Raw genomic sequence first — 17,538 nt, 5'->3', positions numbered from 1 at the left:
CAGTTGAGGATGACGTTTGTTATCCCGCGCTTTAGGAAGTGCCCCATGGTTTCATAGTTGAGGATGACATTGGTTATCCTGCACTGTAGGAAGTGCCCCATGGTTTCACAGTTGAGGATGACGTTCGTTATCCCGCGCTTTAGGAAGTGCCCCATGCTTTCATAGTTGAGGATGACATTGGTTATCCTGCACTGTAGGAAGTGCCCCATGGTTTCACAGTTGAGGATGACGTTCGTTATCCCGCGCTTTAGGAAGTGCCTCATGCTTTCATAGTTGAGGATGACATTGGTTATCCCGCACTGTAGGAAGTGCCCCATGGTTTCACAGTTGAGGATGACTTTGGTTATCCCGCACTGTAGGAAGTGCCCCATGCTTTCACAGTTGAGGATGACGTTCGTTATCCCACACTGTAGGAAGTGTCCCATGCTTTCATAGTTGAGGATGACGTTGGTTATCCTGCACTGTAGGAAGTGTCCCATGCTTTCACACTTGGGGATGATGTTGGTTATCCCACACTGTAGGAAGTGCCCCATGCTTTCACAGTTGAGGATGACGTTCGTTATCCCGCACTGTAGGAAGTGCCCCATGCTTTCACAGTTGAGAATGACGTTCGTTATCTCGTACTTTAGGAAGTGCCCCATGCTTTTACAGTTGAGGATGATGTTGGTTAGCACTCTTGGTTTCAAGTGACAGAAAACCCAAACAGGAAATTGTATTTGTGCCCATCATTGAAAATGTGGCTTCGGACATGGCTGGATCCAGGGCTCAAATCTGCTGGCCTCAGACCCAGCAGAATCCAAGGCCTCCCCGATATCACCAGGACTGGGCTGCTCTCTGCCCTCCTCTGGATCAGCTTCAGCCTTGGTTTCCCTGTGGAGGCCCCCGGCCACTCCAGCCCTGACCCTCCTGGTGGCAAAGTGGCTACAGCAGCTCCAGTCTCACCTCTTCCCAAGCCAAAGTCCAATAGAAAGGGGCCTCCCTCTCTTGCAGCATTCTCAGGCAGAGGCCTATTGCCCTTCGTAGGCCCCAGGCCACCCAGGTCACCAGTCGCTGAGGGTCCAGACCGTGCTTAGCACAGGAGAGGGCCAGACTCCAGCCAGTCCAGAGGCTCTTCCCAGGAGAGGAGGGCATCGAAGCCAGGCAGGCAAACACGACAGGCCCTTACCATCATGATGATGCTGGGACTTCCAGGCCTGTGAGGACAAGAAATAACAGTGTTTGATGCTGGCACTTCCAGGCCTGTGAGGACAAGAAATAATAGTGTTCCATCTCAGATGTGCTTGAATCTGCCCTTTGCCCAGGCAGAAGCCATCCCGAGACATTTCTGTAGTGAAACGTGTGAAGTTATTCTGTGGGTCCCAGATGGCTTTGCTGCCAGTGCTTTGAGGAGGGCGGCCCTGCCACAGGCTGCAGGTGCCAAGGCCTGTTGCGTGCTCAGGACCCAGCCCTGGCTCCTCCTCCAGGGCCTGGTGAGGTCTCAGGGAATCTAGAGCTGATTGGGGGTCAAGTCTGCAGGATTAGGTTTTGTTTCCAAAGCAGTTCATCAGACGTATGGGCAGATGAAGGTGCTGTGAGAGGTGTTGGAGGGATGTTTCTGCCACTAAGCTTATCACCTGGGTGAAGAAATAATCTGTGTGCCAGGCCCCCCGGACGTGCAATTTATCTGTACAGCAAACCTGCACGTGTATTTCTGAAACTCAAATAAAAGTGAAATAATGAATATAGGAATAATTTTAATTCCTCTATTAGAGGAATAAAAATAAATGATCCCCCGCCCCCACTGATTCAGACATTGATCCGATTGTCTTCTTTCCCCTTTGAACATTTACTCCTTTCTCTCTTTTCATCATAAAAAAGGCTCAGGTTGAGGCTAAGAAGGAGCATGAAGGCGCAGTGCGGCTGCTAGAGGTAAGGAGTGTGCCCCTGCTTTCTGCCCGGGGGTGGGGGATGTTGGGGAGAGTTGCACTGATGCCTGCTAGAAATAATAGATGATGTTTATGAAGTGTGCCTGGTGCACCAGTTACTAGATGCTGTTCATGTGTCTTCTCATGTCGTCCTCACAAGCAATCAGTATGACAGGTGCCAGGACCGGGTCTGTTCTTACAGGGAAACTGAGGCACAGAGAGGTTAAGCAGCTTTCCCTTGGCCACACATCCAGACTCAGAACTGTGTGTCTCAGGTGTGATCTGCTGTCCTCTGCTGGCTCCTCCTGGGTGGAAAGCGAGGGGTCATGGCTCACTTGCTTGCTTGTGTATTGATTGCCCCAGGGGCAAAGGCGAGTGGACCCTCCGGAGGCCATCCTGGCCCCTGATGAACTGCCTTGGGGTACCTTTTTAAGGTATGACACTTATCCTAGGGTCAGAGAAAGGAGGTCCTGGGGAATCAGAGTCCTCAGCGCCATCTGAGGCACTTCCCCGGGTGTGGTCCTCGCAAACACGATGTGAGTGGCCTTCTCCTGCCTCCCAAAGACGTTTCCCACTGGGGCCTTGGGAAGGAAACAATGGCTACGTCTCACCTGTGTGAGTGGCGTGTTGGGAGTGACCACCCCTGTCCCTGGCTCCTGGTCCAATGCCAGCCTCCTTGGGAGTGAGTAGCCAGGCAGACAGGGAGGGCTATGGGGTCCCCCTGAGGCCTCCGTTGTCTGCATCCATCATGCACAGTGGCTGGGCTATGGTGAGCCGGGGCCCCCTCCTGCTGAAGTCAAGGATTGTGTAATTCACCACCCCACAAGGAGAGATTTACATAGAAGTGGATCAGCCCTGGGGTGGCCTCCTCCCGGTAATGTTCCCTTAAGAGAGGCCACGGTTTCCCAGTATTGGAAGAGGCTGCCCTCTTCAGAATGACCTTGTCCCTTGTCCCCGGGGGAGCAGTAGCCACTTAAAACAGGCTATGTGCATCTCTTACGTTGCCTTTTAAAGTCTATTCCTCCCACAGGAAAAGGTTTCATCATTATCATCCTATATATTAAAATGGATTTTCTGAAAGCCTCCATTAGTTAATGACTATCTGGAGGGAGGAGTGTGATGAATAGCAAATAGGAAAATATATAACCTGGGAGGATAGAAACAGACCTCCAAATGGCGATTTATCTCCCTGGAAAAGAATTCACTTTCCCTGGCCTGAGTTATCCACTGCACTTTAATTTGCATCATCTCCTGGCAGAAAAGGTAGTTCCCTCTCCCCAGTTGCCCCGGAGCCCATTAATGTGACCCTGTGTGGCTTCAATCCGCCTCTGAGGGACCGCTCCACCATGATCCCGCTGTCACCTGTCACCCCATGCTGCTGGTGGTGCATGCTTTCAAATGTGGTGACAGTCGCAACGCAGTGTGCTTTGGTTTGAAAAACAGAAGGCAATTCGGATGTGCTGGGAATTGTGTCTTTTATTTACGGCGTCTTTCTGTAACTGTCTTGCTTTGCTCTTCGCGCAGAACACCTTGGACAGCATGCAGGTATTCTAGAGAATAGCATCTTCCCTGCCCGGCGTGCTTGGCGATGCTTTTCCCGTGAGTGGACGCTGCCATGAGTCCTGGGCCTGCTCTGACCTGCCTCTGCTTCCTGAACTGCAGCTTCTGACGCAGGTGGGGGGTGGTCAGGGTTCCTCAGCCTGGGGGAGCCAAGGAGCTGCTTCGAGGAGCTCCGTGAGCAGGGCCTCCCCCTCATCCGGGCGTCAAATGCAATGCGTTGCTCGCTGAGGTGCCGCGCAGGCCCAGACACATGGCTCTTCCCGTCCTGCCAAGGCTGTGACTCTCAGGCTGGGAGAGCAGTCCTGGGATTCAGATGACCACAGGGGAGAGAAATTGTGGGTTGATTCTACCCTTGGTCCAGAGTTGTTGAGAGAGCCTAGCGGATAACCTTGAATTTGGTTAATTTGGTTACCGGTCATCGGAATTCAAGCTGCACACCTGAGCCTCACACCCTTCCATTCTGCCTCTGCGTTGTGCGGACAGCAAGCTCCTTCCCACGGGCCAGGGAGGCTGCCTGCGCTCCTCTCTGTCACAGACCACCCCCTTGCTATTCCCTGGGGTGGAGGAGAGGCTGGGTTGCCCCCGGGACAGGCCTTTGAAAGTTTTCCACGCCTCTGAGTTGGATGGTGAGTTTGTGGAAGGAACGGCCTTTCTCACTTCTGGACAAGTGGTTCTCTAAGTGGGTTCCCTGGGGCAGCAGCAGCGCCCAGGAGCTTGTGAGCAAAGCGGCTTCTCAGGCCCGGCCTCAGACCTGCTGAATCCAAACCCCTCGGGGAGGGGCCCCAAGGTTGGTTGTAATCACCCTTCCAGATGTGTCTCATGCCGCTGAGGTCTGAGAAGCATTGTTCAGGGAGCCTGTGAGGCCAGCTCCTGGGAAGCAGAGAGTGTTCTCAGCAGTGCGTTCCCTGGGAAGCTCTGGCCTTTGCAGGGTGAGCACCTTGGGAACCTGATCCCGACACTGCAGCTGTTGACCGAGAAACCATGGCTGTCAAGTCCCACCCACTCGCCCATCAAAGAACCACCTGTGGTGTGCAGTGGGGGTTTCATGCCTAGGTGTTTGTGTCCTTGGAGAATGGGGCATATTGGTGACTTTCTGTAGACAGAACATTCCACTAGGCAGAGCAGCCTGCTTCCATGCTCAGCCAGATACCATAGAGAGCGCCTAGATAGGATACACCCCAGAACACGTGTTACATAAAATGCCTGAGCACACGGAGAACCAAAGGTGTCTGAGATGGGTCTCAATCAATTCAGAACATTGCCAATGTTAAGGACGCACCTGTGACACGGCCTCGGGAGGTCTTGACATGTGCCCAAGGCGGTCTGGGTACAGCTTGCTTTTATACATTTTAGAGAGATGTGAGTCATCAATAAGTGTAAGATGTACATTGGTTCGGTCTGGAAAGGTGAGAAAATTTGAAGCGGGGGCTTCTGGGTCATAGTGTAACTGCCTAGTGGGTTCGCCTTGCCCGTTGCCTAGATACAGCGAATTTATCAAGACAGGGGTGTTGCAATAGAGAAGGAGTAATTCATGCAGAGCTGGCTGTACAGAAAACCAGAGTTTTATTACTACTCAGTCAGTCTTCCTGAGAATTTGGAGATGGGTTCTTAAGGATAATTTTGTGGCTAGGGGGCCAGTGATTTGGGAGGGCTGATTGGCTGGGTTGGAGATGAAATCATAGGGGATCGAAGCTGTCCTCTTGCACTGAGTCACTTCCTGGGTGGGGGCCACAAGACCAGATGAGCCAGTTTATCCATAGAGGGCAGGGTCTGCAAAATATCACAAGAACTGATCTTAGGTTTTACAATAGTGATGTTATCTTCCAGGAGCAATTTGGGGAGGGTCAGAATCTTGCAGCCTCTAGCTGCATGGCTCTTAAACAATAATTTATAGTCTTGTGGCCAATTTGTTAGTCCTGCAAAGGCAGTCTCATTTCCAGGCAGGGAAGGAGGCTTGTTTTGGGAAAGGGCTGTTACCTTCTTTGTTTCAAAGCTAAACTATACATTAAGCTCCTCACAGACAGAGTTCATTCAGCCCACACCCAGGAATGAACAAGGACAGATTGGAGGTTAGAAGCACGACGGAGTTAGGTCAGATCTCTTTCACTGTGTCAGTTATAATTTTGCAATGGTGGTTTCAATAGGTAGAGAAGAGACAAAGGGCTGCATTCTTTTGAGTCTCTGATGAGTCTTTCACTGAATACACAATTTCCATGTGAGAGGGAGGCAGAGGAATAGTCATTTATGCCTTAGTCTGGCTCAGTGAATCTGCATTTTTGCATAAATAATAGGGTGGAAGAAACAATCAGATATACCTTTGTCTCGGGTGAGCAGACGGTTAGGAGCTGAGTTCTTTGTCCCACCCCTGTGAAGATAAACGATCAATTTACATTGCCTGGGTGAACTTCCACAGAAGTGTTTTAGGTGAAGATATCCAGGCCCACAAGGAATCTCTGTGTGTGTAAATTGTGAGCGAGGTGTGTAGCTTTTTAATCTTTGCGGCTGTCTTATTTAGAAATAAAATGGAAGGCAGGTTTGCTGACACAGTTCCCAGCTTGATGCTTCCCTTTGGCTTCATGATTGTGGGGTCCCGAGATTTATTTTCCTTTCACGGTACCCATATACACAACTCCAGTGCCATGGACACTTCTAGGCCCTGTTCTCTAAAGAATGAACGGCCAGGAGGTTTCGGTGGCAGCGGGGAGGTGTCTTTTTTCTTGGTCACACTGCATGAAGTCCTGAGGCCCAAGGAGTACCCTTGGCTAGTTTTGGGGTTTAGCAAAGTTGTGCATCGGGATTGAAACATATAACGGAGGTTTTCAGGAACTTGCCTGTCAAGACAGCTCTTTTTGTAAACCTAAGAACCTGAGAGCAGGGAAATCCCAGCTGCTAGGAGTTAAGTAATTTCTTTGGCACTCAGAGTCGTATCAAAACAGAGAAACAAAAGCAAACAATGAGAGCACCACCACCACCTTGAACAGGTGCCCTGTGCTGGGCCCTGTCCTGAGAGTGCGTAGGAGAGACATCGAGACATCCACAAGATAATGCCCATTTCACCTGATCTTCTTCATGTCTGGGGGAAACCAAGACACAGGGAGGTTGGTTAATGAATGACCTGCCTGAGGGTCTCAGATAGTCATGAGCAGAATCCCATTCGAGCCCCAGGAGTTTGGCTCCGGAGTTCAGGCCTTCAACGGCTGCTGCAGAGCACAGCTTCCCATCAGTTCAGAACTCTGACCTCCCTGCAGGTGCTGGGTGGGGGCAGAGGGGACTTGCCTGTAGAGTGTACTGAAGGCTGAATCAGAAGTCAGTGCTGGCAGCTCCAGACTGAGGAAGCACCGGCCGTGCCATCTTCACCCGCTGATATTCCCTGGGTGTGCAGCAGTAGCAGAGGGTAGGAATGCAGGAAGTCACTTTACCCCAGGCCCTTGAGAAATACAGTCATATTTAACCCTTGAAACCACTGTCTGAGGTTCTCTGTCACCTCATTTTGCTGATTAGGCAATCGGGGCACAGAGACAATGAGCCACTTACCTGAGGACACACAGCTCCCAAGTGCCAGGGCCAGGGCCAGGCCCTGAGGGCAGGAAATCAGCCTGGTAACACCCTCTCACGTGCTTTGAGAAAAGTCTAGCGGCTGGTGTGCTTGTCACCATGTGGCTGGGCTAAGAGATGAGGATCTGGGCTTCCTGGTCAGGGGAATGTCGTGAGGACCCTGCACCAGTGCTGTGTGCTTGGCGTGTGTGTGTCGGCAGCTCTGTGGTGATTCTTCAGGGCACCCTGATGGGAATCCCTCGCCTTCTCTCCAAAGTGCCTTGGGTGTCTCCTCGTGGAGCGAGGCATCGAACCGCAGGTGACATCAGCCCCGGTTCGTCTCGGCCTCAGAGGAGCCTGGCTATCTTTCCTGAACAGCCCCCCTTCCTCCCTGGGAGACTTTCGGGGTGGCCAACGTGCTTGCTTCCCAGGCAGGCTGGGGTCTACCTTCCCGCAGGGGTCTGGCCTCAGGCCTGCAGTGGATGATTGTGGGCTGTGTGGCCTTTGCCTTTAGGGGTTGTCCCTTCCTCCATAAAATAATCCTAACAGATGTGTTTTGCATCTAGGGTAGAATAAAGATGAGTATTATCCAGGTTGGATGCATTATGTATTTCTCACCCTTTTTCACTTCTTTTCTGATTTTAAAAGAAACTAAAATGGAACCATGTCTGTGGGCCCCTGAAGGTAAAGGGCTGTGGTCCCAGGCGCTGGGCCTGAAGGTAAAGGGCTGTGGTCCCAGGCGCTGGGCCTGCTCGGCCAGCAGGGAACCAGCCCTGCCTGGCTCTTGTTCAGAGGCTGGGTGACCCCTGGGCCAGTGAGTGTGTTAGGGGAATGTGTGGGTGAGTGAGGGCACAGGCTTGGGCTTAGGTGGGCCCTGGACAGAGAGACTCAGAGGCCAGAGAGACCTGGGTGGGTCCTACTGCCCGCTGGGGGTGTGACCACAAGTCCCTCTTGGCCTCGTCTTCTGCCCTGGTGCAATGGCCTAACACCAACTTACCCGGGGGGTCTCTCTGAGTCAGCAGCAATGCATGACTCCCCCAGGCAGGGCCAAGCACGTAGTAGGTATTCAGCCAGTGATCAATGAAATCACATAAAGACAGCACATGGGACAATTTGTTTCCAAATTGCTCCTAATGTTACCGGAAAGCAGCCTCGATCCAGACCCCAAGAGAGGGTTCTTGGATCTTGCGCAAGAAAGAATTTGGGTGAGTCCATAGAGGAAGGTGAAAGCCAGTATGTGAGAGAAGTAAAGAAACGAATGGATGGCCACTCTGTAGGCAGAGCAGCAGCGTGGGCTATTCCCGGTTGTTTCTTGATTATATGCTGAAAAGGGGTAGATTGTTCACGAGTTTTTGTGGGGGGAAGGGGTGGGCAGTTCCAGGAACTGAGGGCTCCACCCTTTTCAGGCCATGTAGGGTAGCTTCCTGATGTTGCCGTGGCATCTGTAAACTGTCATGGCGCTTGGGGGGAGTGTCTTTTAGCAGCCAATGCATTATAATGAGCATATAATGTGCTGTGAGGACGACCAGAGGTCACTCTCATTGCCATCTTGGTTTTGGTGGGTCTCGGTGGCTCCTTTACTGCATCCTGTTTTATCAGCAGGGTCTTTGTGACCTGTATCTTGTGCTGACCTCCTGTCTCATCCTGTGACTTAGAATGCCTTCACCATCTGGGAATGCAGCCCAGTAGGTCTCAGCCTCATCTTTCCCAGCCCCTGTTCAAGATGGAGTCGCTGTGGTTTGAATGCCTCTGACACTAAGTCAAGTGACCGGGTGAGCCTGGACCGTCCCTGGGTTCTGTCTGTGATTCTGGAGTGATTTTGCGTCAGGCCCCTTGCTCTCAGAACCACCCTGTTTGGATGCCAGCTGCCAGCACAGCGCCTGCTTATCACCCCTCTTCACAGAGGCCGGGAGGCCAGAGGAGGGCACTGAGCCAGGAGCTGGAGGAGCTGCAGGGGCGTCTTTGGATGCTTCCCCCTTGTCTTTAGAAATAGCCACATCCACATTTGCAAGCCTCTGCTGCTTGTTCCAATTATAGTTGATTTGCCTGATGACTGTGCCATCTGTTCCTGCCTGGTCCGGACTCAGTTGCTTCTGAGCAGTGCCCTGCAGGCCCTAGCGCCTGCAGGTGGCCTCGGGATGGGGAGGAGCCAGCACCATGGGGCTGGGTGTGTCTCTGCATCCCTGCAGCCGGGGTGACACCCAGGCCCAGTCCCAACCCCAGACAGGACAGCACTCTGTATCCGGAAATAAATATTGAGGTGTAAATGCACCTGCCTGGGGCAGGACCACAGGTTGCCCTTTTCTCTCAGCATGCTTTGGAAGCGGCTCCTGCTGGCAGTTCCTCCCCATAGGCAACTGGAAGCTCTTAGCCCCAGCAGGGACCCCCCTGGCAGTCACGAGAGCCTTCCCTGCTGCCAAGAAGCCAGGGAGCTGTGCTCAGGCAAGGAGCCTAAAGGAAAGGTGCAAACAAGCTGGGTGTGGGTGGGCAGGACTCTTGGGTTCTCCTTGGTAGGCATTTGAGGTGGGGGAGACCGTGCCCCTGTTCCACACCTTCAGTGTAGGTTACAGGGAAAGCAATCTCACAGCGGATTCTCCCAGCAGACAAGCATTTACTGAGCACGTGCTGGCGGACCAGCAGGCATGAGAGGGTACATTCCATGCCTGGTCTGTGAGCTCCCTGTGGTGCCAGCGCTCTGCCCTGCTCGGAGGGTGCTTGTGCGTTGGCCCCATGATGCTCATTCGGGGAAAGCACATGAACTGCGCAGGGACTAGGGCCACCAGATTCCTCGAGTCAGCATCTGCATGCAGGACCAGCTAGAGACCCAGCTCTGAGCACCGTGCCCGAGACCGCAGGAGCAGGGCCTCACTAGTCCACACCCTGCTCGTTCAAAGGTGGGACAGTGCTAAGATGTGTGAGCTGGGTGACACATCTTCACTTTAACCGAAGAATGCCCGTTTCTCCCATCCCTTATGCTTAGGAAAAAGCCAATAATTTTACTGTTTATTTTTCCTGATATTGGTCACGCCGAGTAGCATGCCTTGGGCCTTGGTGGAGACGCAGCCGGGCAGGCATCCTCGGGGCAACTGTCTCCAGGCTTGCGGCAGTGAGGGCTTCCTGGTGTCTGCACCGGCCACCCCTGGGTGGGATCCTCAATTATGGCAATGCATTGCCCAGCTTGTCTGTAAGTGCGTGCTCAATGCCCAGGTGGACATAGGCACGCAGAGGGTCGCAAATTCTAAGTTCCAGGGCCCCCCAGGCCCAGGGGTAAGTGAGGGATCATCCTGTGTGTCGGAGGCTTATGTGGGTACAGCTGGGGGCATCTACAGGGCCACGAGGGCATTTGATCTGACCCCCCACACACCCAACCTGCTGATGCGGGAGTGTCACCATGCTGTCATGCAGAGCAGCACCACGGCCAGCAGCCACAGCCTGCAGCCATCTCTAGATATGCCTGTCAGCCCAGGCTGCTGATGGGCCTTTAAATACTCACCAGCATTTAAAATGTGAGATTTTCCCGTGAACTGAAAATTCCCTGGGTGTGTCAGGCCATTCTTGCTATAAAGGAATGCCTGAGGCTGGGCCATTTATGAAGGTGTGTGAAGGTGAGAGTCACTGGCTGATGATCCTGCAGGCTGTACAGGGGGTGTGCTGGCTTCTGGGGAGGTCTTGGGAAACTTACAATCATAGCAGAAGGCAAAGGGGGAGCAGGCGTGTCGTGTGCTGAGAGCAGGAGGGTATGGGAGGTGCCAGGCTCTTTTCAACAACCAGACCTTGTGTGAACTTAGCCTGCTCGTTATGGCAAGGACAGCGCCAAGCTATTCATGAGGGATCCGCCCCCAGGACCCAGACACCTCCTGCCAGGCCCCGCCTCCAACACTGGAGGTCACATTTCAACATGAGATGTAGAGGGGACGATGCCCTGCTGCTCCTGGGAAACCAGAAGCTTTAGCTTTGCCTTTGGTGGGCCGCACCCGGGCCGAGGCACCGGCCCCTTTGGACAGAGCCAGTTGCCCTGCTCACCACCCCATCCTGAGTTCCTGCAGGTCTGCCCTGCCCCTGCCCCTGCCGGCACCCCTGCCAGTCTGCGTGCAGGGCTGTGTCCACACGGTGATTTGCCGTAGCACTCAAGTCCACCCCGGGACCCCCCGAGGTGTAAGGAGCAGTTGGCAAGAACAAGCTGGGCAGAGCCGGCGTCCCTACAACCCCCGGGCCAGGCTCTCTGCAGCCCCTCGAGAGAAGCAGGGCAGCGTGGTTTGGGCATCCTCCCATCCACATCTCATGTGGAAATGTGACCCCCAGTGTCATAGGTGGAGCCTGGCGGGAGGTGGCTTGGTCTTGGGGACGGGTCCCTTGTGAATGGCGAACCACTGGCCCTATCTGGTGACCCCTTGGAGGAGAAACACCCTCCGGGAGGAGGCGGCAGCTGGGAGCCCGGGGGTGTTTCTCAGGCTTCAAGAAGGGAGTGACTTTGTGTCACAGGAGGGCATGGAATCTCCTGTGCAGTGAGCCCAGGTCCTGGCTGGGGTGAGGGGACTGTGGGGAGGGGACTCGAGGCGAGCTGGCTCTCCCCCCTCACTGCTGCCCGTGGGCCTCCTGCTCCCGACACCCCTCAGAATGCGGTGGATGTCCCCGGCGCCAGGCCCTGGGGAACCTGCGGAGGGAGCAAGGACAGTGGCTGGCTGCTACTCTGCTAAGAATACCAATATCCCTGCTGTTGCTGCTGCTAATACTGCATCTGCTGCTGCTACTAATACTAACACCAAACTGTTACTGTGAAGGATAATACCAGTACACTTGCAGGTAGTAATAATGATACTGCTGCTACTAGTACAAATAATACCAATATTGCTGCTGCTGCTGCTGCTAATACTATGCTGCTATTAATACTAATACCAACAGCACTGTTACTACACCACACTCATACCCACGCTATCCTACAAAAAATACTACTATTGCTGTTAATGCTGAAATACCAAAGCAAGGCTTCTACTACTGCAGGTTATAAAAATACCAGTACTACTGATACTAGTACTGCTAATCAATACCAGCGCTGCCACCAGGATTACAGCTGCTCCTGCGAGCGCCGCCGCTGCTGCTAACGGCAGTTCCGTGCGTCCAGCATTCCACCTGCGACCATTTTCTGAGCACTAAGCCCGCGTTGATGCACTCCGCTCTCACGCACATTCTAGAAACAGGCTCTGTCATCATGGCTGTTTCACAGAGGACGGGACTAACCTCTGACGGGCACTGCCCTGGCTGCTCACGGGCACTCTGGCCCCGGGACTTTTTTTTTTTTTTTTTTGAGACAGAGTGTCACTCTTGTTGCCCACTGCCCCCAGCTGGGGAACGTTCAGGCCTTTCCCTCCCCTCCTCCCTCAGCTCATTGCCCAGTCACCCCAAGCCTCGGCCGTAGAGAGAAGAGGAGTCCGGCCCCTCTAGGGGAGTCTGGCCTCAGGACCTGAGTCTTGCGTCTGTGGCACTGGGGTTCAGGCACTCGTGCGGACCTGGGTGGTGTGGTCTTTCCTTACCCGTGGTCACGTGCTGTGTCATCGCAGGCCTGGGTATTCATCAGGGCCGGGTTCCCTCTCCCACGGGGAACCCTCAGCTCTAGGTATCCTGTGAGTCTGTGCTCCAGGCCCCACTCTGTGCACAGAGGACGCAGGCCCCTCGGTAGGCCGGTGGCGGCCCTCCTTGAACCCCACCGGCCCCTGGCAGGGGTCTCGGGGTTCCTTGGTGAGCCACCCAGTGGCTGCTCCTCTACCCGTTTTCTGTCTCCCTTGGACAGAGGTGACCTGGTTCATCTCTAACTCAAGGGTACTCCACACTTTCTGTGCATAGATTTGTTTACCCACAGCTTATTGTGATCTGTTAAATGCCCACCCTGTGCCAAGTCCTGAACTAAGAGTTGAGGATGGACTGATGGGCCAGGCCAAGGGGCTGACCTTGGGAAGCGCCACTATGGCCCACACAGGACACGGGTGTGGGAGTGGCCCTGCCAGGCCCTGGGGACCAAACCACAGAGAGTGTGCAGCTGCTGCTCGACTCACCCTCATCCTTGGCCCCCCACCCCCCGTCATTTCTGGGAGTCCCACGGAACCATGTGAGAGCAGACAGTCTGCCCTCTTCCCTCTGTATTGCAACAATCCGCCCTCCTGCAAACAAAAGCAGGCAGCCCGCAGCCTGCCGGCCGCTGCGTAGGTGTGTATCAGATGCAGAACCTGCTTTAGGCTCCTGTGACCTCAGCCACCCTTAGCCCCCTTGATGGGGTGGTACCTTTCATTATTTCCACCGTCTCTGTATGCCACCTGTATTCTTAGTTCCTATTGTTTAAAATCTCTTCATTTCTGAAAACTTTATTTTGAAGTAATTTTAGGTTCACGGGAATTTACAAAGACAGCAGGGAGAGTTCCCGCAGCCCCTCTTCCGGCTTCCCGGTGGTGGCGTCTCCGTGGCCAGTGTGTGTTCTCAAAGCCGGGAAGCTGGCGTGGGAGCAGCGCTGTAGCATGCTGGGGAATTTACTTTCTCCAGTGTTTATATCCACTCTTTATTATTATTATGTTTTTGTATATAGCTCTATGGCATTTGGTGGTATATACAGATTCTTGTAACCACCACCACCATCAGGTGTACAGATGGCTCTGTCACCCAGAGAATCTCCCTCATGGTATCCTCCCTCATCACACCCTCCCCTAACCTGAAACCCTGACAACCGCTGATCTCTTCTTTATTGCTATAATTTTATCATTTCAAGATTGTTGTATGAAAAATCTATTTTTTATTTTTATTTTTTTTTTGAGACAGAGTGTCACTCTTGTTGCCCAGGCTGGAGTGCAGTGGCTCGATCTCGGCTCACTACAACCTCTGCCTCCCGGGTTCAAGTGATTCTCCTGCCTCAGCCTCCCAAGTAGCTGGGACTACAGGCGCGTGTCACCCTGCCTGGCTAATTTTGTATTTTTAGTAGAGACTGAGTTTCACTATGTAAGCCAGGCTGGTCTCGAACTCCTGAGCTCAGGTGATCCGCCCACCTCAGCCTCTCAAAGTGCTGGGATTACAGGCGTGAGCCACCGCACCTGGCCTATTTTAGTTAGGTCATTTTCATAGACACGACGTTAGGGAATGGGTGTGCCAGTTACACGCTCCCTGTAGCATGTTAGAATGAATGCATGATTATTAAACGTCTCCTGTTTCTCCACGCCCCGGGAAGCCTCCGCGAGTGCCCCATGGGTGCCTGGGGGTTCGTTGGCTCACACAGTTGAGCTCAGGGCCCTCTGGGGTCTGGCCTTGCCTGCAGTGGGCAGTGGCAGCTGTTCCCTGGCCAGGACCCTGGCTGCCCTGCAGGGCCTGTCACTCTGTCTTAAGGGCTGAACCAGCAGAGTCAGAGCCCCTGCAAGCCCCGGGAAGCCGAGTCATCATCCCACCTGCAGACCCCACATTTGGGGTCAGAGCTGTCCCCGGGCTTGGGTTCCCTCCGATGCTTTCCATGTCAGACCCGGGAGCCCCTGGGTTTTTAGCTCTATACCTTCCTCGGTAGACACAGCCGGCTTTGCCAAGCCCATTCAGCTTTTTAAAGAAGAATACTGCTGATTTCTTTTAATGAATCAAAGAAATTAATTACAGGCTTTGGATTTGTTAGGTTTATTTTAGAAATCCATGGTCTCAGCCATAAATAGTGCTTCATTCTGGACTAAGGAGCTGAGAAGCCTGCTGCCTGTGGAGGGATAGTGGGGGAGAGGATGGATGAAGAGGAGGGGTGGAGAAGGGGGAGGGGGAGGTGGGGGGCTGTTGCTGAGCCCTTCGCTCAGGTCCAGGACGCAGCAGGAAACAGGCAGACAAAGCCCTGCCCTCATGGGGCTGACATTTCACTGGGGGAAACGTCAGTGTCGTCAGCCCCACAGATGACATTAGTAATCCCATAAACGGGATTCTTCCAGCCATCGTAAAGTAAGGAGTGGCAAGAAAGCGGCCTTGACGCAGACCCGACGAGCCATCCCCACGAGGAGCGCTGCCCACAGCTCAGGGCTCGCCTTTTTCACTGATTCAGCAAACGCTCTTTGAGAAGCTGCTGGGTGCTGAGTCCATGCCGAGTATCGAAGGTGTGTCCATGAGCCAGAAAGCAGAGGCTTGGGGCCGAGAGTGTAGTCGTGGACACCGACAAGAAACAAACAGCCCAGGAGCTACCGCAGTGCCGGGGGGCGGTCAGCACGGTGGAGAAGGGAATGCGGGGTGAGAAGGTAGAGTGGGTCCTCGACCCCTCTGTTCTGCACCTTCTGTGATGGGTGCCAGAAACCCACCTCAGGAAACCATGTCTTACGTAGAGCTCAAGTCCCAGGGGAGCAGGGAGCCGGGCTTTGCCCATGCACCTCTGACCTGGGAGGAAACCCACAAGGGTCAGAGATGTCCTGAGATTGGACACAGCCCAGGCCCGTCCTGCCCCGAGGAAGGAGCTTTGCTGGGCTACCCCTTTCCTGTGTGTGTCCCCGGGGGAGATGTTTGCCTTCCCCAGGGCTCCCGAGGTGCCTTCGTGTCGTCTGCAAATGCAGCAGTGTTGCTAACTGAATGTAGCAGATAGAGATTCCTTATTGCTCAAAGTGGCGTTCTTAAGGGTTCTGCAGATCGAGGGGGTGGGCGCCCTGGATGAGAAGAATTGCATCCTTGCATCCATGGGACAGCACCTGAGCTGCTCCTCTGTGTCTGGGCCACGTCACAGCCTCATACTCTAAGTTCCAAACAGCTCTAGCAAAGCCTGCCAACTGCAAAGTGCCCGGGCTGCACGCACAGCCCAGAACAATCTACGGTTGGCTGGGAGCTGAGTGTTTGCAGGATTTCTTGGCACCTGTGGTTTCTCACATTGGCCAGTAGCCAGGTGGCAGGAGAAGCTGGGTTTATCAGGCACTGCTCTCCCGTGGAGGCGGGAGGCGGCCCCTGCTGCACACGTCACACACAGACACGTGCACACACGATACATGCTGATATGCACATGCACACACTCTCACCACATATGCACTTTCACAGACACGTGTGTGTGCACACACGTGCATATGTGCACACATACAACACATGAACAGGCGCACACACATTTCCACCACCAAATGCCTCCGCTGACCCCGGTCCTGCCTCTGCCATGCAGTCCAAGGTTCGAGAGCTGGAAGAGAAATGCCGGACTCAAAGTGAGCAGTTCAACCTGCTGTCCCGGGACCTGGAGAAGTTCCGGCAGCACGCTGGGAAGATTGACCTGCTGGGTGGCAGCGCGGTGGCCCCCCTGGACGTCTCCACGGCCCCCGGCAAGCCTTTCCCGCAGTTCGTGAATGGCCTAGCCACCTCCCTCGGCAAAGGTAAGTGCCTGGACCTCCTGCCTTGGCTGTGGTGGGGAGAGAATGGCCGTTGGCCGCCTGCGAGGGTGTGCACAGGTGAAGTCGATCTGGTGACACCTGGCAGAGGGTACAGGGACCCGCCACCGCAGTGGGAAGGATGAGAACAGGGCTGCTCACAGCCATGGGGCACACAGTGCACTCAGCACCTCACAAGCATCCACAAATGTGGGACCCACACATTTTCTCACCTGTAAAATAGGCCCATTTTACAGGCGAGGAAAACCAAGGCACTAGTGTGGGTCACACAGATGCTGATGAAGGCTCAGTCTGGGATTTGAACCGAGGAGTCTGGCTGCAGCATCTACACTGGCGACAGCTCCACGAGGATTTCTTGGCTGGGAAGTCCAATGCTCTGTGAAGCTCGTTTCTCTGTGTTCGTTGTGTTTCCTTCCTTCTCATCTCAGTAACCCGTTGGTGATGCTGGGACGTGCTTGGAACCTCTATTCCAGCAAAGGCAATGGTGAACATGAGCCCTCGCCCATCACAGTCCTGCTTAGAGGCCTGGTGGAGAGAAGCCCCCTGCGTGTGTGCTGGGGGGTTTAGTCTTGGTCGCAGGCAGAGCAATCACAGGTGTCCTTTAATCAGACCTCGGTGGAGGTGTCACGTCCTGGCTGAAGGTTAAGTGGGAATGCAGAGGTTAGACAGGTTTCATGGCCAGGTCTACCCACCTGTTTAAGAAGTTGGTTTAAAAAAAAATTAGGGGAGATGAGCGTCTGAACCTCACTTTGGAATTCCATAAAAAAGATAATTTGCAAATTTCCCCTAGTTCTTATCAGAATATATAAGTACCTTGGGTGCTTTTTATCATTAAAATAAGGAGATGCCACTTGTGTCTTGCTAAAAAACATTCTCCTGCCTCTCTCCTCATCCCACGCCTTCCCACGCCCTTCCCTTTTGGTCCATGCATCAGAGAGAATGCTGGGCGGGGTAAGTGGCCATGGCTGTGGAAGGCCAGTGGGCAGGGACCAGGGTGCGAGCACTCTGCCGCTCATCTCCAGGCACTCACGGCACCCGGGCTGCATGCCCTGCCCAGGTTGTGACATTGAGAGACAGGGCCCCGTGCGGAGCTCCTGCTGGCGGGCAGACGATACATGGGGAGCCTCTGATCCAGACGCTGCATGCAGACCAGGTGACGAGGTGGACGGTGACTTGGGCTCTTCTAGATG

The 17,538-nt window shown here is 53.9% G+C and overlaps 1 protein-coding gene across 12 annotated transcripts in view; it reads left to right on the top strand.

Moving 5' to 3' along the window:
• RIMBP2 (RIMS binding protein 2) overlaps positions 1 to 17,538 on the top strand; it is a 322,878-nt gene that overhangs the window by 238,587 nt on the left and 66,753 nt on the right. For 8 of the 12 annotated variants that reach the window (XM_030821685.1, XM_030821683.1, XM_030821679.1 and 5 more), the window contains 2 exons: positions 1,858 to 1,908; positions 16,129 to 16,333. In XM_030821685.1, the coding sequence (XP_030677545.1) occupies positions 1,858 to 1,908; positions 16,129 to 16,333 (256 nt within the window). Of the gene's footprint in view, positions 1 to 1,857; positions 1,909 to 3,428; positions 3,450 to 16,128; positions 16,334 to 17,538 lie in introns of all 12 variants that reach the window. The other 4 variants (XR_004032097.1, XM_030821681.1, XM_030821682.1 and 1 more) reach the window with 1 other exon arrangement.

Source organism: Nomascus leucogenys, chromosome 10 (assembly GCF_006542625.1).
Source record: "Nomascus leucogenys isolate Asia chromosome 10, Asia_NLE_v1, whole genome shotgun sequence".
NCBI lineage: Eukaryota > Metazoa > Chordata > Mammalia > Primates > Hylobatidae > Nomascus > Nomascus leucogenys.
This window is presented reverse-complemented; position numbering and strand designations above follow the sequence as displayed.